Source organism: Phoca vitulina, unplaced genomic scaffold, assembly GCF_004348235.1.
Source record: "Phoca vitulina isolate PV1807 unplaced genomic scaffold, GSC_HSeal_1.0 scaffold41, whole genome shotgun sequence".
Taxonomy (NCBI): Eukaryota; Metazoa; Chordata; class Mammalia; order Carnivora; family Phocidae; genus Phoca; species Phoca vitulina.
Window position 1 is genome coordinate 2,409,710 of NW_022589744.1, and position 27,296 is coordinate 2,437,005.

The 27,296-nt window shown below is 43.7% G+C and overlaps 1 protein-coding gene across 5 annotated transcripts; it reads right to left on the reverse strand.

Annotated features, from left to right (window-relative positions):
- STRADA (STE20 related adaptor alpha) lies at positions 1 to 26,797 on the reverse strand. Of its 5 annotated transcripts, XM_032429960.1 has the most exons (14): positions 26,645 to 26,796; positions 23,801 to 24,022; positions 18,772 to 18,851; positions 17,045 to 17,102; positions 14,561 to 14,589; positions 9,451 to 9,553; positions 8,915 to 9,036; positions 7,405 to 7,513; positions 7,163 to 7,286; positions 5,396 to 5,567; positions 4,763 to 4,867; positions 2,580 to 2,821; positions 2,232 to 2,274; positions 2 to 1,965 (listed from the first exon to the last, which is right to left on the reverse strand). In XM_032429960.1, exons 3-14 carry the CDS (start codon positions 18,805 to 18,807, stop codon positions 1,813 to 1,815), a joined length of 1,296 nt encoding a protein of 431 aa, XP_032285851.1. In that variant the 5' UTR covers positions 18,808 to 18,851; positions 23,801 to 24,022; positions 26,645 to 26,796; the 3' UTR covers positions 2 to 1,812. The 5 variants fall into 5 exon arrangements, with proteins under 5 accessions (XP_032285854.1, XP_032285853.1, XP_032285851.1 ...); XM_032429961.1 differs by lacking the exon at positions 23,801 to 24,022 and having other exon boundaries at positions 18,796 to 18,851; positions 26,645 to 26,797; XM_032429959.1 differs by lacking the exon at positions 23,801 to 24,022.
- Between the last annotated feature and the right edge of the window lie 499 nt (positions 26,798 to 27,296).

Sequence of the window (27,296 nt, forward strand, 5' to 3'; positions counted from 1 at the left end):
GCACAGCCATCACCAGATTCTCCAAGGCGGCTGCAGTGATGCAAGAAGGTGTGGCCCTCCCCCGCCCAAGGAACAGCCTGCAGGACGACTGTCTGGCCCCCTGCGCCCAGAGGCCCCCTCCCCTGCCCAGGATGGCCCTGCGGGGGCAACTACGGGCAGCACCCCCAGCGGCAGCAGCTTGGGCGCGGAGGATGAACGGACAGCAAGGTGACGAAAGCAGTTCAGAAGGAAAGAAAACAGGCTGACCATGGTGTTGAGAAAAGGGAACTTGAGGTTTAAAGAAAAGATGAGCTAGGCAGGGGTAAGGAGGGGGGTTGGAAACAAAGGTGACCTGGCCTCCCCACTCCGCCCCGTAGCGGGTGTCCATTCCCTTCACCTCATCCCCTGTGACTGCCCAAAGGAAGAGGGTTTTTATTTTTCATTTTTAAACTGGTGTTAAAATTTCAGAGGGAAGGGAAAGTGAGAGCCTTTGAGGGTTCAGAGCAGCTTCAGGGAAGAGGGAGGGGCACTTCCTTAATCTGACACGTTTAGTGCCTGAGCGAGAGAAGGAGGGCCTCCCCGCTGAGAGACCGGCACATGGAGACCCAAGTCAGAGTCACCCCCTTGCCCAGCCTCGCTGGCCGCCAGCCAGGATGACAGAGAGGGGACAGGTCTGGTTCTTAGGTTACCTGATCTTTGGGTGTCAGTTCCAGGGGTAAGGAGATACTGCAAGTCATGTTACAGAAGAAAAGCCTCCACCTCCTTTCCTGCCAAAGATGAGCCTCTTCTCCCCGGACTCCTGGTGGCCCGGAAGTTGTCCTGCCGAAGGGCTAGTCTTCAGCACCTAGACCTTTCCAGCCCCAAAGTGGTTTGATTGATGGCCACAGGCTAAAATAACTAGTCTCACGTTTTTGGATGGTGAGGAGACAGATCTATTATGTGTGTCGTGGGGCTCTCTAACAAAAGCGGTCACGGCCAGGCTTCTGCATGCACTCGGGATGGCAGAACGTGGGGCTGGGTGACTCTTGTCTGAGCCTCTATGGCCAGCACATAGTAATGACACTCTCCAATGGATTCTCCAAAAATTTTAATTTGTTCTGGCAATGAAACTAAAGCTGCATAAGGACTTAAGTCCTCAGGCTAGGCAAGACATTGTGGCCTTGGAGAAAGCCTCAAGGTGGCCGGCAGGAGGCAGTAAGATAGACTCTTGGTGGGAAAGGGATGAACCACACAGATGAACTATGGGAAGGTTTTAGGTGTTGCGGTCCAAGCAATGAGAGGGATAAGGAGGGACTGCCCCAGCCTTAACCTGGTGCTTAACAAAAAAATGCCCTTCCCTTCAATTATTAGGGCGAGGTCTGGGGACTAGGGTGGGGGGCAGGTTGCTTATTGCTTGCCCCTCCATGGACCTATAGGATCTGAGAGCAGAGGAAGAGAATGGAACAGCCTGGTAGGACAGCAAGAGTGAAAAGAGGAAGTCACACAGTCCCCTGGGTTGAAGAGTCAAACCCTGGGCTTGGCCTTCAGCCCTCCAGGGCCAGAACAGCATCTCTTCCTTCTGAAGAGGTCGCCTGAGCTCCCAGGATGGAATGTCAGCTTCCTGGCCTCTGATCACTGGTTGCTGGGATTCCCTTGTGTCTCGAAGTCCTGGAGCAGTAAAGAAGGTTTCTCTCCAGGAATTTCTCTCCCAGTGAGTAAGCGGCCAACTCTCGTGGCAGAAATGTCCTTTCTACCCAATCTGCACCCAGGAGGGTGGGAATGTGGCCAGCCCTCAGGAAGGGCCCCCGGGGTTCACGTGTCCCGGGACAGAGAACATGCACATCCTTCAGAGGCTCAGAACTCCCAGTCGTCCACCTCTAGCTCTTCCAGGTTTGTTACCAGGCCGAAGATTCCACTGGGATCCTGAGGCTGGCTGCCCTCAAAATTGGTGATGGGGGTGACAGGGCGAAGTAACTCAGGCAAAGCCTCTGAGGCGCGTCGCTTGATCTGAGGGAGGAGAGACAGTTGGGGGTGGAGCCCGTTGCTCTGGGTCACAGGACACCATAGGGCAAGTGGCCGCCTGACAGTTGGCCTGTTAGAGCCAAAAACCTTTATGAGAGGAAGGAGCAGCGCCTTTAAGGGGCTTCAGAAACATGGCCGTTTCTCGGATTCAAAGGGAAGAGGACCCTGCGGCTAAGGAGGTGCAGGGTAGTTAGAAGCACAGGCAAGAAAAACCAACCAACCCAGGGAGCCTCGGGAAAGTGCTGTTTTACCTGCTTGAAGAAAGAATGGTTCAGAAGGGTGCTGGCACTTGGTCTGTAGAGAAAGGAGAAGAGAGACCACCATCACCCCTGTGCCCCAGACTTTCCAAACCCTGCGGCTTCTACCTTATCCTCAAGCATCCTCTACTTCTTCCCTCAGCACCCCCCAAAAACGACAGCCAGAGCTACCCAGGCTGGCTTCTTAGCAAACCCTTGTGCTGATCCCTCTGGCCACAGGGGCTCGGGACTCCTCCAGGAACCCAGCCCTTTACAGGACAGATGCATCCTCTCAAACTCGGCCTTCGGCCCCCCAGCCCCCCATGCTCCCCGGAAAGCCCGCTCCCAGCCCAGAGGAAATACCTGACGTCTGGGTTCCGCTGAAGACACTGCTCCACGAAGTGGTGGAAGTGAGGGGAAAAGGTGCGGTAATAGGGGTGGGATGGCGAGTCGCCATTGGAGGTCCTGGGGGTGCTGGTGGCCAGGCTCTCACTCAGGCCAGGGTTGGCTGCTGAGCGCGAGGTGCTCATGGTCAGCTCCTCGGCGGGGATGGTGCTGGTGTCCAGCAGGCAGGGCACCGTGCCGTTCAGCTTCTCCAGCAGCATCTGGGGAGGACAGAGCCGGGGCCTGGGCTGGAGGGGGGCCCACTGGGAGGTCTATAGAGTTTCTTTACAAATACACTTTTCCCAAAATACAAAAGTAGTTTGGGGGAGTAGAGAGAAGAGAAGTGGGATAAGTCTAATTTTTCAAAGCAGCGCGGGCCACTGGCTCGGCAGCGATACCCTACCTAGGCCAACGTGCGGAGGAGAGGGCCTGTGAAAATGCACCCCAACCATGGCCACCAAGGAAGGGGCTCCCTGTCTCCTCTCCCGTTTATAAGACATCATCACATCCTTTTAACCATAGAGCCCTCTCCCTAGGGTGAAGGCGGCCATCAGGTCACTTTGGAGCCCGGCCCCAGTTTGTGGTGCCCAGGTGGGTCCAAAGGGGCGCGGCATGTGGCGCCCGCCCTGCCCGGCCCTGGGCTCTTGCTGTGGCAGGTCGTACGGCAGCAACGTGCCCGGGGGCAGGCTCAGCTCGGCGGCTGGGCCAAAGTCCTCGGACTCCACGTGTGCCAAACTAGCCCCACCTTGGGGATTGCTGTCCTCACGGCTGTCCTCGTGAGCTTCCAAGCCAGAAACCTGGAAGGCTCTCTAGCGCTCTGCTGCCTAATACGGCAGCCCCCAATCCCGTGTAACTGTTTATTCTTAAGGGAATTTAAATTTGGCTTACAATGCAGTTCCTCGGTCTCACTGGCCACACTGTAAGTGCTCAACAACCGCAGGTGGCCAGGGGCTACCGTACTGGGCAGCACAGAAAAGGAATTCCCACGATCCCAGAAAGTGCTACTGGACCGTGCTGTTTCTGGATCCGTACCTCTTGTTCACCTCACGTAGCCTTTCACTTTTCCTGAGCTCCTTTCTGTGACGGCCTTAGATTTTTCTAGATTCCTTACCTAGGTTTCCATACCCTCCTACCTAGTCTGTTAGGTCTAATCCACCTGCTGTAGTGATCTTTCTACAATAATGTATCTGAGGCTGTCGCTCCTGGGCTCAAAAGCCGTCAGCAGTTCTCCACATGCTTTGGGCCACGAACCAAATGCCCTGGTGTGGCACACAAAGTCCTTCAGGATCTGCCCTGGCTTCCTTCTCCAGCCACATCACCCAGCAGCCCCCTGGAAGCACCTGTACTTCAGCTATTTGTAACTATCGCCATTCCCCAGATCTTACCCTTTCTTGACTCTGGGTCTTTGCACATGCTGTTCCCTCTGCCTGAGAGTTTCCTTCTACTTCCCATTCTTCACACAGTTAATTCCTATTTGCCTTCAAAGCTCAAATGCCACCTCCTCCCAGAAGACTCCCTGGCCCCTCTGCTCTACAGAGCTCCCCTCTGGCCATTCTCTACCTTCCCCTCTTCCTGTAGGGCAATCTGTGGGTTCAAGGGAGAGGCTCGCTCAGAGCCTGCCCCAACCCCCTCCCAGTGCTAGATCATGCTCCAGGTACTTAGGACTCAGGTAATCCTTGACCAAATATCCCAAGTCTGCTTCCTGGACTTGATAAGGCCTGGATAAGCCTCTCCCCTGGTCTGTCTCCCAAAGGCACACTATTCCACTGGCTGTGTGTGCCAAGGAGTGGCCAAAGGGCAGTTGTTGTAAGGGGCATGAAAAGAACTGGAACTTATAGACAGAGGTTCCAAAGGTATCGGCCAGAATGTGGTAGCACAGAACCTGAGAAGTCTGAGAACTATAAATTAGAAACGGGCCTTCCAGGTATATTTATCAAGGTAGGAGGATAGAATATATTTTACAAATTTATAAAAATGTGTTAACTTGATTTATATGTGTAAACAGACACACGGCACGTGGGCCTCCATTTGCACTCCTGCTTCAGGCCCTACAGCGGTGAGCAGTGGGCCTGCTCCTGGGCTCTCCTCCCCTGGGATCCCCTCCCACAGCAGGGGAAGGCATGCGGCGGGCAGGCAAGAAGGAAACCAGGCTGCAGGCTCACCTGGGTGGCAGGCATATCCTTAAAGGGGACATGGCCATTGGCCAGCTCACAGGCTGTGATGCCCACACTGTAGATGTCAGACTTGGCATCGTAACCCTGAAGATTCTAAGTCAGGAGAGAAAAAGCCACAGATCACTCCCTTTGTAGTCTTGGTGGTTCTTAGAAGAGAAGGTCATGGGGCGATGTCCAGGGAGAGAACAGAATGCCTGTCTCCAGTCTGGCCCACTTTCCTTGCCCGCACTACCGAAGAGTGGCTGGTATTTTAAAGGAAGGAATGTGTGATGCTGTGTAGCAAGCAGGAAGAAGGGTGGGGCCCCACGCTCCTGCTTAGTGGAGGGGGTGGAAAGCACCAAATATCTCCAGAATGCTCACTCTTCCTGTAAGATGGGAAGGTCTCTGAAGGGAATTGAAATAGCATTAGGTCCAGTTTGGGACCCCAGAGAGGGGAACAACACCATCTGCAATGGGCCCCTAACACCCACGCTGAGAGGCCCCCCAGGCCCACCTGCCAACAGGTGGAACTTCTTACTCCACTCAGAAGCGAAGCACCCCCATCCCAGGAAATTCCCAAAGGCTCCCTTGGGAAACTGAGTTGGTGAGGGATGGGGGCTCCTCGGGACTCAGTCCACCGACCTGCTGCAGGACCTCCGGGCTGAGCCAAGGCAGAACCTTGACACTGTACTTGGGAAAGTCGTGGACCACACGCTGCCGCTGCCCGTGGCTGATCATGCTGAGGTTGCTGCGTAAACCAGACAGGTAGACCTTGCCATCAGAGGAGATCAGAATGTGGCTGGCTTTGACACTCCTGGGAGGGGGTGGGGGCGGAGAGAGGGTGTCATGGGGCAGCAGGAGCCCCTCATGCCACAAACCTTGATCTTCACATACTAGCTCCAGTCAGCTCTCTCCCTGGCAGCGTCTGGGTGTGTGTTTTACACATGTGTATGTTCATGCCATTTATACATAAACACACATTTTTATATCTATAACACATGTATGAGAAAAGAGAAAACAGCATGACCCAATTTACTTATCACCAGATTTTAAAGCTTACTTACATTTTGTTAAAGTTCTCTTTTATGCTCACAGACCATTGCTCCCCCTACCATCTATGCTTTTAATCTGTACTTTTTGTTTGTAGGTATTCTTGTAAAGTGTAGCATGGTTTTGTATGCATATATTTTCCGTTTACCTGACGGTGCTGTGTTATGCCTCCCATTCTTCCTTCACCTCTCGGTGCTCGTTCTAAGATCCATCTTTGTTGCCACCTGCATACAACCAACCTTTGCTCCTAACTGCCACCTGTACGCTGGGGTGGGCTCTACCACTTTTACTCATCCACTCTCCCACTAACACTGCCTCTAACCCCCATGAATGTGAACGATGACTCCCACATATACCCCCGGAGGGGTCTGCGTGAGGGCTTCTTTGGGGTGTCCACCCGGAGCGGCAGTCATGGTCCCAGTCCCGAGTGACCCTGGCCGTGTCAGGCCATCTTCCGCTGTGCGGACAGGAGACCCCACCTCCTCGCCACACTGGGCCTCATCCAGCCTCCACATTACACCCGTCTCAGGTGTACAGGGTGACATCCTCCTGTTTTAATTTGCTTTTCTGATTATTGTTAGCTTTGAGCTTCTGTTCATACAACAGTTAGTCCTTTGCGTTTCCTCTTTTATAAACTTCAAACCCTTTGCTCTTTTTTCTATTGCTTTGCTGTCCTTTTCTTGTTGATTCGCAGGATTTCCTTGTTACAAATCTCCTGTGTGTTTTAGACAAAGCTTACATCTCGCACGCTGTCACCCATTTCTTAATTTTGTTCATGGTGTCCTTCATTGGAGAAAGATCTTTAATCTTGATATAGTCAGATCCATCAATTTTTTTGTCTTGTGTTTTGGGCTTCTAAAATATCTAGACAGTCTTTGATGCCTCAGGTCACAGAAACATTTCCTTCTATCTAAGTCTGTAGTTTTATATCGGACACTGAGGCCATCTGAAGGGCTCCTTTGTTTGTGGAGTTAGGTAGGGGTCCAGTTTCATTATCTTCCCTACTGTGAGCTGCTTTTCCTGATACCATCTACTCAGCAACCTGCCTTCCCCCTAGCCCCTCGGCATAGGGCAGACTTTGGGGCACATACACCAGTTTGGGTGCTCTAAGGAAGGAGGGGGCTGTGCAGAGGTCCATGTTAGAGGTTCTTCTCACACAGTATTCAGGACCAAGCCGCTCAGTAAAGAGAAAGTCAGCACTGGCAGACTAACTGCTCTTTCTACCAAGTCAGAGGCAAGGACAGAATCCCGAGCCTTGGGTTAAACTCTGACTTCACTAACTTCAGTCAACTGTTTCCTCGAGGGCTCATGGGCCCAGATCCCTGCTCTTGGAAAGGGCGATTATGCCTAAGAATGCACCTGTGTACATATCCCATGTGGTGGATGTAGTCCAGGGCCTTGAGCACCCCCTGCAGGATGTAAGCAATCGCCAGCTCATTCATGCCATCCATGAAGTGCGTGCAGATGAGATCCTTGGCAGAACCTGAAGAAAACGGTTGTGGGGGCAAGGGGAAGGGTAACAGAGAAGGGAAACCGTACGTGAGCCGGCTGACAACAGCGCTCTCAGAACACCTTTCTGCCAGGACCCCTGTCCCACTCACCATACGCCATGAATGATGTGACAACCCACAGCTCATTGTCTGCAATAAAGGTGGCTCGGTATGGCAGGATGTTGGGATGGCTGAAGAGTTTAGAGACATGAAGCTCCCCCTGAAAGCAATGGTAAGTGGACGTCAGAATCAAGGGCGTGGGACGGCATGAGTAACATGGGGACCTAGTACTTCCAGAAGCTCTTCTCAGAGTCCTGGGAGCAGCCTACGCCGGTGGCCAGCCAGAGGAGAGAAGCCAGGCTCTGCGGTCTCCACAGGGAGGCCAGCACTGCTCTGCCAGCTTCCGCCTGAGTCTGGCTCCACCAGCCGATCTTAAAGAGCCTCAAGAAAAATTCCCCACCCACGGGGAAACCGCGAACAATACACTAGAGGGTCCCAGCTCGCCACCTCGGAAACGATGAGAACCAACTGCTGACTGAAGACTTAGGAAGTAATACGCTTAGAGCTGAGCTCCACTTCAAGGGCCAAGGCACAGAACTCCTCTTTAAGATAAGAAAACAAAAAATGTTTTCCTATTAATAAAGGAAAGTGTTGTATTCGATAGAACAAGGAAACAAAGCACCAGAGAGCAAACGATAACTACGAGATATCCGAAGGGACTTCTCCAGCAACCTGGGATCGAGAGAGCAGCTACGGAAAGTGTCAGACCTATGGGATTTTAAAGTAAATTTGGACAAAAGAACTACAGAAACTCCGGAGTCCTGGCCTCTGGGACATGAGCTAAGGCCAAAGAAGCAATACCTTCTACCTGTCCACCGCTCCAAAGAATTTAAAAAAGAATCCTAAAGTCCAACATGCTCTAGAATAAACTCAGATATCTTTCTTCCCAAATACCTAAGCCAGGACTAACTCTCGGTTCCATCTTCAGACTCTGACCACATGAATGGGTGGGCATTAGAGCACCATCAGATGAGCATGAATTCGGAGACACGTTATGAATGAAGCAGGGGGGAGAGGCTGCATGTCCGCCACTGAAAATACCCTGACCCAGGCCCTGAATCGGGTTCCCAGTGCAAGCCTGCGTCAGTGATGCAGAGTCCGGTCCCCAGCCAGCTACTAGATCTGTGGTCTCTCCCTGTTTAACAGGAGGGCAGCTACTTGCCTCTCCAACAGAAGGGAACCTTGGGCCAACAGGACCATGAGCGCCAGCAGATGGCTTTCGCAGCAGAGCAGGCTGCCTTGAATCTGGAACAAGACTGCCTGTGTTTGAATCCCGTGTGTGACCAAGGGCAAGTTACTTAGCCTCTCAGAATAATAAAGGAATAAATGAGCCACAAAGCAGTCTTTGGAGAAGAGGGGACTATAAATTGGCCTGAGCAGCTTTATAGAATCCTTACTGCCAGATGCCCATGACTTTTCATGATGAGCTTCTGTAACGTCTTGGTTTGGTCCACCTTCGTTTTCTGCCAGCTGCTTTCAGAAGACGGATGTAAGAGACGCCTGGTGATTACTACTGCAACTAAGAGCCCACCCTTCCAGTGCCCCATTCACAGTTCATTACCTGCAAGAACGTCACCATCTCATTGGAACAAGCTTCCATGTTAATCCTTCGTACCGTCACGTACTCTCCTGTTGGTTTGTACCTTGCTAGATTCACGGTCATCAGGTCCTCAAATCCTTTGCCTAAAAGAAAAGGGGAATGCCATAAACAAGGACAACAGCAACAAAGGTTGCCTTGAAGAGACTTGATCTAAAAAGAAGATTCAAGTTAAAACTGTCACTATTGTTACCCTTGTGGCTGACGTTTCTTGATTTGTCTCCTACCAGTTCCTTCTCAGCCAACCATCTGAACTGACTATGGCCCAGGGCATCAGAATCGTACAAGCCAGAAAGAAAAAACTGCAAAAGAGCTGCTCTCCTGGTAACACGATCTCTTTTCCCATACTTGGAAGACGAGAGCAAAGGAGACCCACCAAAGGCTGTTTTGTCACCGCGGCTCCTGCTAACTAGCTGACAGCCTCGGCACACGTGCATCGGGGTGCGGAGGATGCCGTAGCGGTGCCCTGGAGCCCCAGAATGGCAGTCCCTGGCCTTTACCTATGACGGTGAGTAGCTCATAGCGCTCTCCCTCCGGCAGGAAGCTACTCATGATCTCCTGTTTAGAGAGGGATGCTATCGACTCTGAGCTCGCCTCATTGGTCTAAAGAAAAAGAAAAATAGGTTAATAAGAGAATATTGGGTGTGGGATGGGAGTGGGAGGTAGTAATTCAGACCCATGAGGAGACTGGCATCTAAACATACAAATTCTGACTCTGGGTCAAAGAAATTGTTCCAGCACTATTCGATGAGATATGTGAAACACCAGATGGTCAATGTAGTCCCCAGCTCTAATATCAGAGCCAGTAAGTGTGAGCACCATCTAGGAATGGGGGTGGGGGACAGGCCCAGTTTCAGTCGACTGTTGATTTGCTTGTCCTTCCCAACAACTGGCTCATTTGCTAAAAACCATGAAATTCTTATCTGGGGAAAGGATGTCTGAAGAAAGCCACGTTTAGAAAAGAGAAAGGGGATGGAGAAGTGGAGGGGGGGTCCTATTTTAAGGTCCTGACCACAAGATTCCAAAGGTCACATGCTGAATCTTGCTATGGGGAAAATGTGGCCATAAGAGGTCCTCTCTTTAGCAAACCAAGAGCCCAGACCAATTATTCTCTGATATTTCCAAGTGAAGCAAAAACAAAAACCCCAGCCAACACATAGGGCTGCCGGCAAGGAACAGAGCCATTGGGTCTCATCCCAGGTGGTGGAAGTGACCTGCTTCCTCTTTCCTGCCGCAAATGAAGCTGGACTCCAGCTAGTTAGGATGTGGGCATCACACCTCTGGCCTTTGAGGTCCGGAAGAAGAGTGCCTCAAAGGACCTCTGGCCTTTGAGGTCCATAAGAAGAGTGCCCAGCAAAATCAATGGCAGACGAACAGCTCTTCCTTCAGCTCAAAAGGCTCTGTTTCCTTCTTCCAGACCTAAATGTATTTGCATGATTTGGGGGCCAGGTTTTTCTTTCTTTTGGATCCTCTTTCTTCAGATGTGTGTCCTACTGAAATGGAGAACCTTAGGCCAGCTCAAATTTCATATGCTATATTCCTAAAGCTGAGCGCTAGTTAGGAAAAGGTCTCTGTGAACACATGAGAGGCCCCTGCCTCGGCACTAGCCAGAAGAGAGTGAGTTGGGAATGTTCTGACACGGTGGTATTGCCTTGCTGGGGGTCCCTGACGTTTCAAGCACATCTGGCTTCAAGAGTTCATGCTGCCAATGGGGAAAGAAACCACGTGGGGTTCTTCCTCTTGCACTACTTACTATGACAGTAAGAGGAATCTCGTCAAGCAAAAGAGAGCCCTGTCAGCAAATTTCTAATTCAATCAATTTTTCTATTTCTGAGATTCATCCATATTGTTGTATTTAGCCATGCTATACACCCATGTTGTGTAATAGTCATCTCGTGACTATATCTCAGTTTATCTATTCCAGTGTTGATGGGCTTTTTGGGTTGTTTTCGGTTCTGCTATTATGAACTGTGCTATTATAAACCCATTTGGATATCTCCTGATGCGTATATGCAAGAGCTGTTCTAAAGCTTATGCCCAGAAATTGAATTGCTAGGTTACAGAGTAAATGAACAATCAACTTAACAAACTAATGCAAAATTGTTTTCCAAAATGGTTATACCCATCTCCACTCCCTCCAGCATCATATGTATGTTCTCATTGATCCATTTTCCTCTATCACTTAATCAGACTTAATTTTTGCCAATTTCATTTTGGGTTTGATTTACATTTCCTTGATTACTAATGAAGTTGAACATCTTTTCATGTATTTATCGGCCGTGTGGGTTTCTCCTAGGTGAAACTGCCTCTTTGTGTCTCTTGTCCATTTTCCTACTGGGTTGTTCTAATGCAAGATTTCCCCAAAGTAGGCCCCCTGGAACACTGATCTTGGCAGTTAACGCATAGAAACAGTTTACACGTTCAATTAAATGAGAAAATGCAACATTTTCTTTCTCATGGAGAATCATAAGACGTGCTCACATATAAAAGCTTTGGCAAGTTTTATAGTAAGGAAACTTGTTTAACTTAGTTTAACCTCGTATTTCCCAAATCACTCATCCCGAGAACCTTTTGTTAAATTTTGGAAAAGATAATTTGGGAAAGGCTATTTTAAGTAAGACAAATGGTATAATACAAAGACTATAGGCTGAAGGACCAGAACTTGAACTCTGGTCTATCACTTGCTCTGTGACCCTGGGCAAAGTCACTCTAAACTCTTAGGATCTCTGTTATCTCATTAGTGGAATAATTCCCAGTTCATAGGGTTGTTGTGACGATTAAATGAGATGAAATATGTAAAGAGCTTAGCGCTACCTGGTGTCTCATACGTATTCAATTAATATGAATTCTATTCTTCTCCTCCCTCTTTGCTGCCTACTGTTTGGTCACTCTCCTTCAACACATAAGATGGAACAGAGAAAACGAAGAAAACAGAATCCTAAGAAGAGCTCGATAAATAGTTAAGGTTGGTTTGATTTTGGTTTTTACAGTTATCTGTGTTTTCAAATGCTCTGAAAACAAACTCTAGGATCACTGACAGCCATTATAGCTTCTTGACACTGTCTGGTCTTCAGAATAATCCTAAGATACTGGTTACTACATCCCAAACACCTCAGACAGGTGAGAGATACACAACCAAGGGAAAAATGTGAGCAAAAAGCCCAAACCAGGAGCTCTGAAATGGCAACTCCCCATGTGTTTAGAACTGACAAGCTGCAAGCTAAGTTAGTCTTGAGTCCCATCTTCTTAACTTCCTACCTCTCACCATCTGCACCTATTCTTGTTCTTCTGTGGATCCTGTTTTCTCAAGTATTAATCTACTCCTCAATAAAATCGGTGTCATCAGTTAACACAAAACCCAGGGAGTGGCTTGCAGACCCTAAGTCCCTACTTTGGCCTGTGAGGATCCACGTGATTCAGCCCCTGCCTACTTCTAATGACGTCATCCCTTCCCACATCCCCAACTTGCTATACTTAACCCATGCGAACAGGTTTGCATGGGTCCAGTTTAAACTGAGGTCTCCTGCTCATGAGCTTGTCATTGCCTTGAGCTGAAGAGGAGAGTAGGGGACATGTACCAGCCAGTTCCACCAGAGACAGAGTTCAACATATTGATCTAGACTGGAAACACCTGCCCTCATGCGACACACTTGTTACTAGGGGCACTTTATAGATCAGAATCTGGTACCTGCCTGTGAGAAAGTACTGCATTTTTTAGCAGGTAGCAATATAGTCCCAATGAGAACAAATCTAAAACTACTATATATTTGAAGGTCTTCTCTCCTTTGATTTCCAGGCAAACTCCTTAATATCTCTCTATTTGAAAAAGAGACTATGAAGGACAGCTGGAGTTGTGAGATGAAAGTACTTATTAAATGCATTTTAAATAACTCCCTTGGGAAAAACTACTGATAGATACTTTTTTAAGACCTATATCCCTTTTCCTTGCTACAAGTGCATGGAAGACATACTGCCTAGTAGGCTATACACTAAAGACACACTCTTGTTGAGCCTGGGTAGGAAATGATGTAGTAAACTACTGGTATGATTAGGTAGTAACTTGGCAAATATTTCTACTATCTTTGTTGACTATAGAAAATGACTCAAAAGTGTTAGTTTTAGGAAATAAAATTCTTTAGGTAATTGGGAATGTGAGTTCTTGGCAATCGGGAATTGCATGAGATGAACTAGTCTAGTGGTTGCTGTCCCCATCTCACTGGCAATGATCCTAAAATGGGCAAGTTCTAGTTTGTGGATGTTCTGTAGGTCTGAACTCAGAGAGAAACCAACCTTTATTTAGGAAAACAAACAAAGACAGTATTTTGAAAGGAAGAGTTCGGGTCTGAAATTGCCACAAGAGAGGTGGGTTAGTTCAGTATACTGTTTCAGAGTTAGAAAAGGCCAAAATTCAGATGAAAAGGATGAAATGTTTAGTCCATTCTCTTTAAACACAGTATGGCACAGTTGTATTAGTGTGATGTATAATCTCAAATTGTCTAGAGAAACTAATTCTAGCAAAGCTTCTTAGTTTCCCCTATCAGGAAAAGCATTTATTCATTTTGAAGCATTTGGAAAATACATAAGCTACTGATAGCCAGAAATGACCATTAAATAACTTTGTTTAAAGAGTTTAAGACGAAGTACAGTAGAGCACACAAAGACAATATTTGTGAAATGCTATATTCACCCCCCCAACCAGGTTTCACACAGGATAACTCTTGGCATAACACCGGCAGCTGTAAAAATATAAAAATTATATATAATGGGCATTCTATTCGGGAGAAATATCTAACTGATGGTACAGGGAATGTTTTTTAGTCTCCTGACTGGAACATATTTCGATCTGCCAAAGCTTCACTCAGAGAGAAAGTCCTAGTCAACATCACCCTCCTTCAACTGTGGGGCTGCCTGCAAAAGGCGCAGATGCCTATCATCGGAAAAGACTAAGAAGTCTATTTAGAAAAGGGTTATTATCCCCTCTCTTTATAAGACACTGATTCACATTATCAAAAATAGCTTGGTACACTGTGCACATCTGGTGTTACTTACTTTGGTAAAATTAACTATAAGACTAGAAGGCAGGGCAGGAGTCTTTCAACTTTTGCCAATAAAAAAAAATGCATCTCTGTTTTGTACCTTTTAATGTGGGGTTTTGTTTTTAAGGTAGGAGATTTGAGGCACTGCCTATAATCTAGGTAGAGCTCTGTATGATCTCTGTGGGCTGAAATTGATTAGCAATAGACCAAGGAAGGAAAATGTAGTACCACAAGCCACTAAAAGATAACCACATCTTAGATTGTTGAAACTTTCTTTCCTTCTTTTTTTTTTTTGGAGAGGGTGGTGGGGGACTGGTAGGGTCAACAAGAGGAGGAGACCTTAATCCTCAAGAGAGAGACAAAAAGTGCCTGAGACTTTTTCAGCTTCCAAAGTACACATTAAAATCTTTCCAGGGTGAAACCTGAATTTCCACAAATGAAAGAATTACACTACAAATAAAACTCATTGAGATAAGCAGAAACATAAAATGATAAGCCAACCAAAAACACAAATTTCCACAAGAAGTCATCCCCATGCAACAGCCATAGTGCTAGAGCCTAGAAAGTCACTTACTTTTCTCCGAGTGTCACCCGGAGGCTGCTCTGGAGTAGAGAAATTGATTGTTGGCATTTTGTTTTTTAGCAGAAGACACATCCACATTCACAACAGCAATTATTGCACTTAGGACTACATTTCTTTATGGAAACCACTTAAGAGTCATTATGGTAAAAAGTGCCCGCAGGGTTACACATGAACACACACACGTACACACACACACACACATAGAAACCCATAGTCATAACACTATACATAGATGGGGTTTTAAACATGAATCTCTGGCTCTTCAAAACATGGCAAGGCTACTATTCTCTGGGCATTCTCTGGCAACTATAACTCAACTGCTATAATTCTAGTCTTATATTTACTTTCCATCTGCACACAGTATTACTTTCAATAGGCTGGTTTCAGAGTCTTATACTATGAACAAAACATTCATTATAAAGTTATAGAGATGGTTGGCTATTTCCCAGAAAGTGCAGGGACTTGAAAATAGGCTTTCAAAAAAAAGGGCAAAGAAGGTTTTATTACAGCAACATGTATATGTGGGACCATTACCCAGTTAGATTCTCCAGTCACATGCATTCTATTCTGAATACAAATAAAGCAAGGGTTTTTTGGCCCTCTGCTACGTGAAAACAAATAAAGCACAGGACAACTGATATAACTTTCTTCCCTTAAATCAGACAAATTCTGTATCTGTACTTTTTATTTTCATCATTCTATGAAAGTGAGAAAAATCATCAAAGTCGATTTTTAACTGGAAAGTATTGGAATGATCACACATTTCCAAGTATCTTAAATTAGAAATCAGAGCATCCAACTGTATTGTTAGAGGAGACTGGCTGTAGAGTAAATTAGCCTCAATTTGTCAAAACAAGATTTTTTTTTTTGCTTTGGACATTAGTTTTCTGGTATACAAATGGCAGGTGCATTTGCTTAAGATAGTCTGTTAAAGGTAAGAAGCCAAGTTGAATAGATAAAAGGAAATCAAGTCCAATCTTGTAGAGCAGAAGCCAAATTCCAAGTTGTATAAAACTTGATAATATATATTTCATCAAGCTGTAAACAATATACAGAACAATCCCTTCACTCTCCTCAGATCAGAGACTAGGAAATTGTCAAAAGACTTCCAGAGATCCTGCACTCAAGACACTGAAACCAAAATCCTTAATTCAATTCACATATACTGGAATATTTTTAACTAATTAATTGTAAACTGGACTCTTCAACTCGATTTTTATCAATGCCAATGTTTACTTTTAAACCATGGTATTCCCATTAATGATGAGAAGAAAATGAGAACAGGACCAGAATATAGTATATTTTTTTCCATTAGCTTTTCCTTTACTCTGCAGCTAATTTTTATTCTTTAGAACTAAAACGAAAATAACTCATCATTTTTCTAAACTCTCATTTGTCTAAAACATAACAGATAATATTCCTCTGGAAGGTCTTTAAGTGGCATTAAGGAAAATAAATAAAACAGGTATCACCTAGTAACTAACAAGTCTCAGTTCTCAATGACTTAAGTCCATCTGAGGGTATTTTGTTTTGATCAGTCAACCAACGCACTCAATCTGATAACTTTTTTTCTTTAGCTAAAGAGAGTGTCTTGGTATTCAGACACAAAGAATGGGGCTCTACTATTATTATTTGTATAGAAAAGAATTTTCTTTGCCTTAAATTAAGATCGCAGTTCTCAAAAAGGCTCATTTCGAAAAGAATCAAAGGCAAATGACTGGCCCTGTTAAATCTCAAAATTGCAAGGTTACGACTTCCAAAATCAGCATGTGGATTTTACAACAGGAAGTCAGTATTTTTGTCCTGACAGATTTTTTTTTCCTTAGTTCTCTTAAGTCTCATAATTTCTACCATGAAAAGATGAGTCAACTAGATTGATCAGTAAACCAGAACTTTTATATCATTGCTACCTTAGTTCTGACTAATCATTTTATTTTTAAAAATTTCAAGGTTAGAGCTTTTAAACACTTAGTTTTTTTTCCTTTAAGAATATGTCTTTCGGGCGCCTGGGTGGCTCAGTCGTTAAGCGTCTGCCTTCGGCTCAGGTCATGATCCCAGGGTCCTGGGATCGAGTCCCGCATCGGGCTCCCTGCTCTGCGGGAAGCCTGCTTCTCCCTCTCCCACTCCCCCTGCTTGCGTTCCTGCTCTCGCGATCTCTCTCTCTGTCAAATAAATAAATAAAATCTTTAAAAAAAAAAAAAAAAAAAAAGAATATGTCTTTCAACTGGACGAATACTTAGAAGAAATAAATATGCCTTTAAGTAAATACTTTCTAACAATCAAGACAGGCCAAGGTCAACTGCCAGATAAGTCCTCAAATCTTTGGGAAACCATGGGTTCAAAATGGAGCCAAACAAATAGAACAACTCTCGTTTACACTTGTCCGTACAATTGCTAATTTCTAGAAACTGATTTAGTCAACAAGAGTAGTGACATTTACCCTGAAGTGATGGCTAAATGCCATACTACACTTACCTCCAAATAGCTCCAAATCTCTTAAGCCCTCAACAATGAACTTTTCCGAGACCCACCGCTAAAAAGGAAAACCCCAAAGAGAATTAGTATTTCTTCCAAGCCACAAAAAATTAGCTATCAGCCATTAGACAAATAAACTACAAAAACAGAATCATGCAGTACGGTTAAGATGCATTTTTATGGAACAATTTTAAAAAGAATCCTGGATTTAAATCAACTGAAAACGATAGGTTAATTCCTTTCTCTATTCTTTTTTGCCTAATTTGTTAAACAATTCTTAAATTTGACAGACAGAGGAGAAACATAGTACTGGCCCTAATAATGAAGAAGGTTTTTTGTCTTTCCTATACATAAAACTACCTTCTGGTTCCATCTGACTCACTCAATCAATGGCTGTCTATTACAGATGCTTTGGATCATGAATGCCAATGTGAAAAATGCTACTGGAATTCATAATACGGAAAATAGAGATGAAACAGTTTTTCACAAGCCTCTGTTTGTAAAAGAAAATAGCTGCATATTCTTTCATCCACTAGGATTCCTAAAGACATCACCACTTATATTTTCTACCAGGTTTACAAGGACTACACTAACTTCACCAATCATGGTTCACTTTACTATCCTATTTCAAATGAGTATTGGATTTCCTTAATACTGATCAGTGGTCTGGTTTCACATGAATCAGGCGAGGTTGACACAGAAAAGAAGCTCGTATGTAAAAGTAATGGAATCAAGATCGAATTTCACTTAAGGACTGGTGTTCAAGTTTGGCCTGGGGGCATTCTTTCCACCAGGCAGAGTTCAGGCTAAGGAGAGAGTCTGTTTTTCCTCTTACTTAACAGTGAAGTCTACTCTTTCCAGTATAAATTATTCTTATATACACAAACACAAGAAAAAAGAGTATTAAGTAATATTCAGAAATAAGTTGCATAATATTGGTTATGAATTGGAACTATAACATCATTTTCTGTCTTCTCTCTATCAGTTTTTTTCTAAATTAAAAAAAAAGAACACCCAAAATAAAAAACTTGGTATAAAAAAAATAATATGTGCTGTATCACAAAACATAACATATGCTTTAATATTTAAAGAAAGTGGTATGTTCATGTGTCATATAGCACTTCTTCCTTGTTACAGAATAATTACTACTGCATTTAGAAATAAATACTTGATAATAAATAAAATACAGTGCTCTTTTATGAAGTCATGGAAGCTTATAAAGAAGCTAAATCCAGCATTTGTTCTTGAGGTCACTTTAGCTGGTAAAGTTTTCAGGTGTAATAACATTATTCATGTTCAAAAAGTCTTTAATTAAAACCTATGATTATACTTAGAAAAAGTGTTCCAATAATGACAATTTGATGCTGATTTTTAAAACACACAAACTCATTGAAAATACATAGGAAATAGGCAGCTTATTAGCCATTACATATCTATAGTGAAAAGGGGCATCGATTCATTTAATTTTGCATGAGTGATATTCATAAAACAAGTGACCGTTTCTTCTCTACCAGTCAAGCTGGTGGGTGTATTTGGTGTCTCTGGTCAGCCTCTGCCTGCAAGCTCTTTTCTCAGGAGTGGAGGTTGCCATATCTGCTTTACTTCCTACATGCCTCACTTACACAGGATTCTGAACATCACATAAAAAAACCACCTACAGTATCTGTCAAAACACATTACTTTACAGAAAATAAAAATAGTAAAGCCAGAAGAATAGAAACACTCACCCTAATTCGCTCTGGTTTACTTACAAGAAAAGACATGAGTTCCTAATGTGTAGACCTACTTCAATTTGAAAAATTTAAACCTAAAAGGAAAATAGAAACAGGTTAGTCAAATCTCCTTTTATAGAAATGCCTTTTGATTAACAAAAACTTGCTATGAGTCTACCAGTCGAAGCACTGTAGCAGACCTATAAATTTCTAGATTCTAAAGACTGGTTTAGAGAACCTTTCACTGACAATAAAACTGGCCAAGTACATTTGGAAATACTGCAATCTCTATAAGAAAAGACAGATTTGTTATTAATATGGTTTTCATCTTTAATTTTTAAATTTCTCTTGACCCAATTCCCCACTGATCCTTTCCCAGAAGCAATTACCTTCGATTCTTTTGGCTGTTTATCTTGCTTTTTATTATCATTCTTAAATAATGTTTATATGGCCATGACTTATCCATTTTAGACATTTATCTACTAACTTTCTACTATGGTAGATGAAGACTAAGCTCTCCTACATCACCTTCCTGCACCCTACTTTCCTGCCTTCATTCTCCCAACACAATTCTGGCATAATGTTTAATTAAATCAATAGTCCACATTTACATTGTTATGACTGTGGAAACATGGTTCAGAGCTGAGGCAAACAAAGACGACCACGTCTGTTTTCTTGTACGCCATTTGTTTTCCTAGAGTTGATAATGGACTCATACTTTTTTTACTTGTTTGGTTTCCCACATAGCTATTACCAACTTTTTCCAAGTTTCCATCTTTGCTATTTGTCTTATCAGTCAATATCTTTTACCATACATTCGAACTCATTCATTCCGATTTTTTCCTAGAGATTGCCTTTCCAAGGCCTTCCATCCCCTGCTGCAATCCGGACTAGTTGCTTTCTAGGCCAGTTGCACTTAGCCTTTTTTTTTTTTTTTTTTTTAAGATTTTGTTTTTTTATGTAATCTCTACACCCAACGTGGGGCTCAAACTCATGACCCTGAGATCAAGAGTTGCATACTCTACCGACTGAGCCAGCCAGGCTCCCCTACCTTAGCCATTTGGTGTGGAAATTTGGATCTTCCAATTCTGGGAAATATTCTTGTATTATTTCCTTGATAATTTTGTCTCCTCCACTTTTTCTGTTTTCATGTTATAAAATTCCTAATAAAGACATACTTCTAGAATTATCTAGAATTAATTTGTACTTGTTTCACTCCTATTTTACAACTCTCCAAGAGATTTCTTCAATTTTATTTTCTAACCCTTCTACTAATTTTTAAATTTTGGTTACACACTTCCAAGAGCTTTTGCCATTTCTCAAATGTATCTTTTTTCATATCATCCTGATTTTGTTTTATGTTTGCTTAATTTATACTTAAAAATTATATCTAGATGGGCACCTGGGTGGCTCAGTCAGTTGGGCATCTACCTTCAGCTCAGGTCATGATTTCAGGGTCCTGGGATCGAGCCCCACAAGCTCTCTGCTTGGCGGTGGGCCTGCTTCTCCCTCTCCCTCTGCCTCTGTGATCTCTCTCTCTCTCAAATAGATAAATAAAATCTTTAAAAAAAAATTATATCTAGAATGGCTAAAAGCATAATGCATCATGACCAAGTGGGGTTTATCTCAGGAACTAAAGACTGTTTTAACACTAAAAAATGAATCAATGTATACCATACTGTTTTTGTCCAAAGTTGTTTGCAAATAAAAAACAACCAATTTTAAGGAGTTAAAAAAACAGTGGTGTGGGCAGAAAAAAAAACGAACTCAGTAGGTAGAGCATGTGACTCTTGATATCACAGTCATGAGTTCCAGCTCCATGCTGGGCGTTAGAACTTACTTAAAAAAAAAAAAAAAAGAATCGGGGCGCCTGGGTGACTCAGTTGGTTAAGGAACTGCCTTCAGCTCAGGTCATGAGCCCAGGGTCCTGGGATTGGAGCCCCACGTTGGGCTCCCTGCTCAGCGGGAAGCCTGCTTCTCCCTCTCCCTTTGCCTGCTGCTCCCCCTGCTTGTGCTCGCTCACTCTCTCTGTCAAATAAATAAAATCTAAAAAAAAAAAAAATGTAATTTTACCAGAGTAACTGAGTAAACAAGAAAAAAAAAATACAATCATCTCAAAACATAGAGAAAAGGCATCTGAAAAAATTCAATATCAATTCATGATTTTAAAAAACCTCTCAGTCAATTAGGAATAAGTCAAATAGGAATAGAATAGAAATAGAATTTACCAAGTCAACTTGGTAAAAGATATGTATGAAGGGGGTGCCCGGGTGGCTCAGTCAGTTGGGCATCAGACTCTTGATTTCGGCTCAGGGTTGATCAAGTCCTGTGTCAGGCTCTGCACTCACTGCTTATCCCTCTCCCTCTGCTCCTCCCCCCACTCACACTCTCTCTCTCAAATAATAAAAAAATAAAATCTTTAAAAATAATAAAATAAAAAAAGATATTATGAAAAATGTATAGCTAACATCATACTTAGTAATAAAAGGAATTAGTGAGTTTCCTGTAAGAATAGAAGCAAAACAAGAATGTCTGCTCTTATCACTTCTGTTCATCATTGTACTAGTGGTCTTGGCCAATGCAAAAAGGGAAAAAAGAAACAAAAGGCATACAGATTGGAAAAGAAGGTGTAAAACTCTTTATTCATAGACAACATGATTGTGTATGTAGAAAATTCTAAGTATTCTACAAAAAAAATCATTAGACCTAAAAAAATGAATTTAGAAAGAAGGTCAATTACAAAATCCAATTGTATTTCTATGTACTAGCGATGAATAATTAGAAAATGAAATTTAAAAAAATGAAACTACCATACCAACAAAAACATAAAATAATTAGGAATAATTTTTTTAAAATTGTATGTTTTTTAAAACTGTATGTTTAAAATTATAAAACATTGCTAAGAGGTATTAAAGATAAGCTAAATAAGAGACATGCTATGTTCATAGATTGGAAGACTCACTGAAGTGAAGATGTCAACTCCAAATTGATCTATAGATTCAGTGCAATCCCAATCAAAATCCCAGCAGACTTTTAAAAAGAAATTGATAAGCTGATTTTAAAATTTATATGGAAATACAAGGGACCTGAAATAGCCAAAATGATTTTGAAAAAGAATGAAGTTAGAAGACTTACATTACTTGATTTCCAGACTTACTTTAATGTTACAGTAATCAAAACAGTATACTTTGCTCTAGGATAGACAAATGGATCAATGAAATGGAATAGAGAATCCAGAAATAGATCCATGTATGTATGGTCAATTAATTTTCAAGAGAGGGGCCAGAGTAATTCCATGGGGGTGTATCTGTAATCTAGATACAAATTAATATCTATTTAGAAAATATGAACTTTCACCCTTACCTTACATGATACACAAAAATTAACTTGAAATGGATCATAGAACTAAAGAAAAAGTTAAAACTACTAAATAAAACAGGAGAAAATCTTCATGATGTTGGGATAAGTAAAAATTTAAAAAAAAGAATGTCAAGAGCATGAAATAAAAAAGAAAAATATGATAAATTAAACTTTATGAAAATTAAAAACTTCTGCCTTCGAAAGACACCACTAAGAAAATAAACAAGTTGGGAGAGAACAGTGTGTGTGTGTGTGTGTGTGTGTGTATGTGTGTGTATGAAACATTTTATATATATATATAAATTATATCTCAACAAAATGACTTTAAAAGTAAAACAAATAATCAGAAACACTTTTGAAGAATCTAGAAAAAATCCCTGCCACATTTCCTTTGAGGGATTGTGGTAGTATATAGTATAGCAATGAGAGTGGGAACTTAATCAGATACATGGAGTTCTTGGAATCCTTAGAACTGCTTCAGAGAAATCAAAGCAATGGTTTTCAATCCAGGGGAGAGAGGAGGCCTTTCAAAATCATCTATAGATTTTTATCAAATTGCATTTATCCTCACCCCTATCCTAATCTTTTTTATTTATTTATTTATTTATTTTTAAAGATTTTATTTATTCATTTGACAGAGATAGATACAGCGAGAAAGAGAACACAAGCAGGGGGAATGGGAGAGGGAGAAGCAGGCCCTCCACAGAGCGGGGAGCCTGATGTGGGGCTTGATCCCAGAACCCCGGGATCACGACCCGAGCTGAAGGCAGACGCCCAACGACTGAGCCACCCAGGCGCCCCCTATCCTAATCTTATAGAAGACCTTATAGAAGATCATCACCATGTTGAGAATCATTTATCCTGGCATGAAATAGTAAAAATATTGACTGAATTAAAAAAAAAAAAAAGATTATTAGAGTGCACATTATCTAATAACATTAAACACAAAGCATCATGCAAAAGAAATTTAAGAGGAAGCAGGGTCCATATCCATATGCAGTCTACAACAGAAAATAGAATATTAATGTAGATTAAAAGATGATTTTTATCTGCAGAAGAAACTGTCTATGCTCTGGAAAAATACTGGAAATAGAAAATAAAGTCAATCCCCAAACACCATATAAATTAATATAACAAACCTAAGAACTGGTCCTAGGCTACCACACTAACAGCTTCATTAATTATCTGAACATGGGTTCCCAAACCAGGATGTGTTTCAAATTAACTCATGTAGGGTGCCTGGGTGGCTCAGTTGGTTAAGCGACTGCCTTCGGCTCAGGTCATGATCCCGGAATCCTGGGATCGAGCCCCACATTGGGCTCCCGGCTCAGCGGGGAGCCTGCTTCTCCCTCTGTCCCTCTCCCCTCTCATGCTGTTTCTCTCTCTCTGTCTCTCAAATAAATAAATAATAAAATCTTTAAAAAAAAATTAACTCATGTAGTTATAAAAACCTATGGATGCTCAAACTCCCACCTTCAAAAATTTTTAATTCAGCAGGTCTGGGGAATGCACAAGTAGAAACGGGCAAGTCCTTATGGTGTTCAGCAAAGGGAAAGACAATTACTATAAGCTGGGACAGATCTGGATAGTTTTATTGAAGGGGCGGGGCCTCAGTGTCAAATAGGACTTGAAAATGGGAATTCCAAGCATGAAATGGTATTAGCTGCTCATTTTTAGCACTTACTTTGTTTTGTCCACACACGTATCTTCCAGTTTCTAGAATAGTGCCTATCACATAGTAGGCACTCAATAATGTTGACTGACTGACTGACCAAATATACCGAGGAGTACGTTAGCATTTTGCATAACCAGTTATAGAAGCACAGCTCCAGATAGATGAGAACAATGAAGAGGCTTCATGTGCATGCTAGAGTATGGATTCTCCTCACCAGGCAGTGGGACGCCACTGTAGGTTTTAAACAGAAAGGTGACAAACACAAAACAGTGGTCTTAAGATCGTGTCTCTCAAACTTTATTGTGCATTCAAATAATCTGAGGATCTTGTTAAAAGTGCAGATTTTGATTTAGAAGATCTGGAGTGGGGCCTGGTACTTCTAATGAACTCCCACATGACGGTAATGCTGCTGATCTGTGGCCCGTCGTACTGACTAATGTTTGAGAAGCCTTGTTCTAAGAAACATTCTAAGGAACATTAATCTGCAAATGGATGGGAGAATGGGAGGTGAAAAATCCCCAGAGAAAGGAATGTTAGTTAGAACACAACTATAGTGGACCATATTTGGGGTGATAAGAGCTTGTAGCAAAAGGAATGCTAAGAAATAGATGGATAGGGGATGAAGGAAAAATAAAGAAATTATATTTAGTTAGTAAGGACACCATAAGTCATCTAGCCCATCCTCCACCCTTCGGAGGAACAGCTTTTACAAACTCCTGGATGTAAGGTTATTTAGCCTCTGCTTGAAAACTTCCCTGGCCAGAGACTCACTACCTTATCACGGAACCCATTCTACTTGTGGACAACTCTGATGACTCTGATTTTTTTTTGTGCCCAAGTAACTGGGAAAGAGTAGGGTCAGCGACAAAACAGGAAACTCAGAGGTGGAAGTGGTTCTGGTGGGAAGATGAGTTCGAGTTTTTAAATCATGTTGAGGTTGAGAAAATAGTTTATCTATCTATCTATAGTGAGAAGATAGAGCAGTCAGTTAGAAAAGTAAGACTGGGGGCACCTGGGTGGCTCAGTCAGTTAAGCGGCTGCCTTCGGCTCAGGTCATGATCCCCGGGTCCTGGGATCGAGCCCCACATCGGGCTCCCTGCTCAGCAGAGAGCCTGCTTCTCCCTCTCCCTCTGCCTGCCTCTCTGCCTACTTGTACTCTCTCTCTATCTCTCTGTCAAATAAATAAATAAAATCTTTTTAAAAAATTAAAAAAAAAAAAAAGAAAAGTAAGAGAGACGTTAGAGATGGCTATGTAGACCTGGGAGTTAGCAGCCAAAGCTCTACAAGTGACAAATGCACTGAAGGAGAAAATGGGGAGAAAAAAGCAGAAGGCTGGGAAGCAAGCCTTGGGATAGGTCCATATTTAGGACATCATGCTTGAAGGCAGGTAGGAAATGAAGTCTAAAGGAAAAACTTTAAAGATTCTGCTTCCCCTCCTGGACCACTTTCATTCCCCCAACCTGGTTAACTTTGACCTGTCGTTCCTTACTACTTACTCATCTCAGGTACCCTGGGCTACAGAAGTCCTCCCTGATTACCATTCCCTCCCCCGTTAGGTGTTCAGCCTCTGTATTCAACCCTTACACATACCACAATGTTAATTGCCAGTGCATCTTATTCACTATTGCATTCCCAGGGGCTGCTGTGCCCAACACATAAAATGGGCACTCCCGTATCTGTTAAATTGTTAATAGCAAAAATAATAAAAGCAGCAAGCACTTATGGTGAACTTACTATGTGCAAGGATCTGTGCTAAATGCTTCGCAGAGCTCAGCTCACTATGAGTACTATCTTCCTCATTTTACAGATCAGGAACTTAAAGCTCAGAGAGGTTAAATGCCCTGAATGACACAGGCAACTGGTAGAGGACCAGTTAGATCCGTTCCAAAGCCTGTGCTCTAGAAACCAGTGATTACAGATAAGTCCAGGGAGAAGTGTCAAGACTGTGTTTGCAAAGATACAATGATGACTGACTGAGAAGACATCGCCTGATTTGACAATGCTGCTGACCAGATGCCAAATAGAATAGGAAAGAATTCGTTTACCTTGCTTTATTATTATTATTTTTTTTTCCTTTTTCCCTGTTCTTGTCACTGTTTTTCTAAACTTCTTCCATGTCTGGGGTTACAACTACAAACACTGCATTTGAGTCACGATATTCTAAGAAACCTGGTTGAAAGGTGGAGGAACAGAGTTAACAAGTTCAGCACTGTAACTGATACCTGAATAGGTTCCTGGCCTAAGGCAGGTAACCAGATGAGACTCGGTTTCTTCAATTCTCAGAAACAAGAAACAGTCTTGGGTGTCTTTAGACAGTATCAATCAGTCAACGAAGGACTGTCCTAATGCCTCAAGTACATACTGGAATACGGTTCTACTTCAACAGGTATTACACAGTAAGAAAAGGACCAGTTCGAACGCTTTTCCTCTTCGGAGAAAGTCGAGTTAGAATATGCTAGGTTATCTTAACAGAAGGCTGGGCAGAAAAACTAGTCCCCCATTTCCTGGAAACTTGAACAATTTTATTTAACCACTCCCCTTCTCTCGCGCTCACTTCCCTACCCCCACCGCCCATCTCCACCCCAAATCTACTGTGGGCACTGAAACATTCTTGAAAAACAAGACAATTAGAAGCTCTTTGTTTTTGCTGATTCAGGGAGTCACCTAAATCTCTCTCCTTAAGAAGGTTTGATTCGCTGCCTGTCCAGCCTGGGATAGATGGGAATTGGGGTTGTGGGATGGGGGGGGGGGGGCCGATCTGACGAAGGCCCGCCCCTGAGGAGATGGAATCGGCGTCAGGGCGAGAAGGGACTGGTCCCTGGAGCGCACCAGGCGGCCCCGCCAGCCCGGTACCTGGTCCTGGAGTTAGCAAGCAGTTCCGACCCCGTCTCAGCTCCGCCTCCTTAGTTTAGGGCCGCGCCGCCAGGCCGGTTGCTGGGGGTTGGGGGAGGTACGCAACGTGCCATGCGCAGTAGCAGGACCGGCGTAAGGCAGGTGGAGAGCTCCGCCCCGCCCCGGCTCCTCCGCGGAGCGGGTGAGTAAGCTCCGCCCCCTGCCCCCCGTCCCTCAGCTCCGAGCGGGTGGGGCCGCTCCCCAGCGCGTCCAGCGTCGCGTCGGGCGCGCCAGGCCCCAGCTGCAGACTCCCGGCGCTCGCCGCGCGGAGAGCGCCCCTTCGGTTCCAAGTTAGCTCGGTCGGCGCATCGCGTTCTTGAGGGAGGGCATGCGGTCTCTAACAGAAGGAGTCCTTTTCCCCAAGTGTGTGGAAGCCGAAGGCGTAGCTTGTCGTCGGTGAGGCCTGGGGGTCCGACAAGGGCTCCCTGGAGCCTCCCCGGAGCCTCCCCGCCGCTGCAGCAGGAAGGAAGTAGGATGATTTCAATAACGAAGAGTCAGGGGGGACTAGAGGAAGGCAAACAAACACTGGCTGATGACTTGGCTACTTGAAAAAAAGAAATTTATTTTTTTCATTTCGTGTGGTAGGACTTCAATGGAAAAAGCGGTCTCGCAC

Excerpts from the sequence above, each read along its gene's own strand:
- STRADA (XM_032429959.1), bottom strand. The coding sequence starts at position 18,807 with ATGTCTTTTCTTGTAAGTAAACCAGAGCGAATTAGG. Across the intron at positions 17,103-18,771 it reads GTAAACCAGAGCGAATTAGG|CGGTGGGTCTCGGAAAAGTT; the intron begins GTGAGTGTTTCT and ends TTTCCTTTTTAG. Across the intron at positions 4,868-5,395 it reads GCCCGGAGGTCCTGCAGCAG|AATCTTCAGGGTTACGATGC; the intron begins GTCGGTGGACTG and ends CTCCTGACTTAG.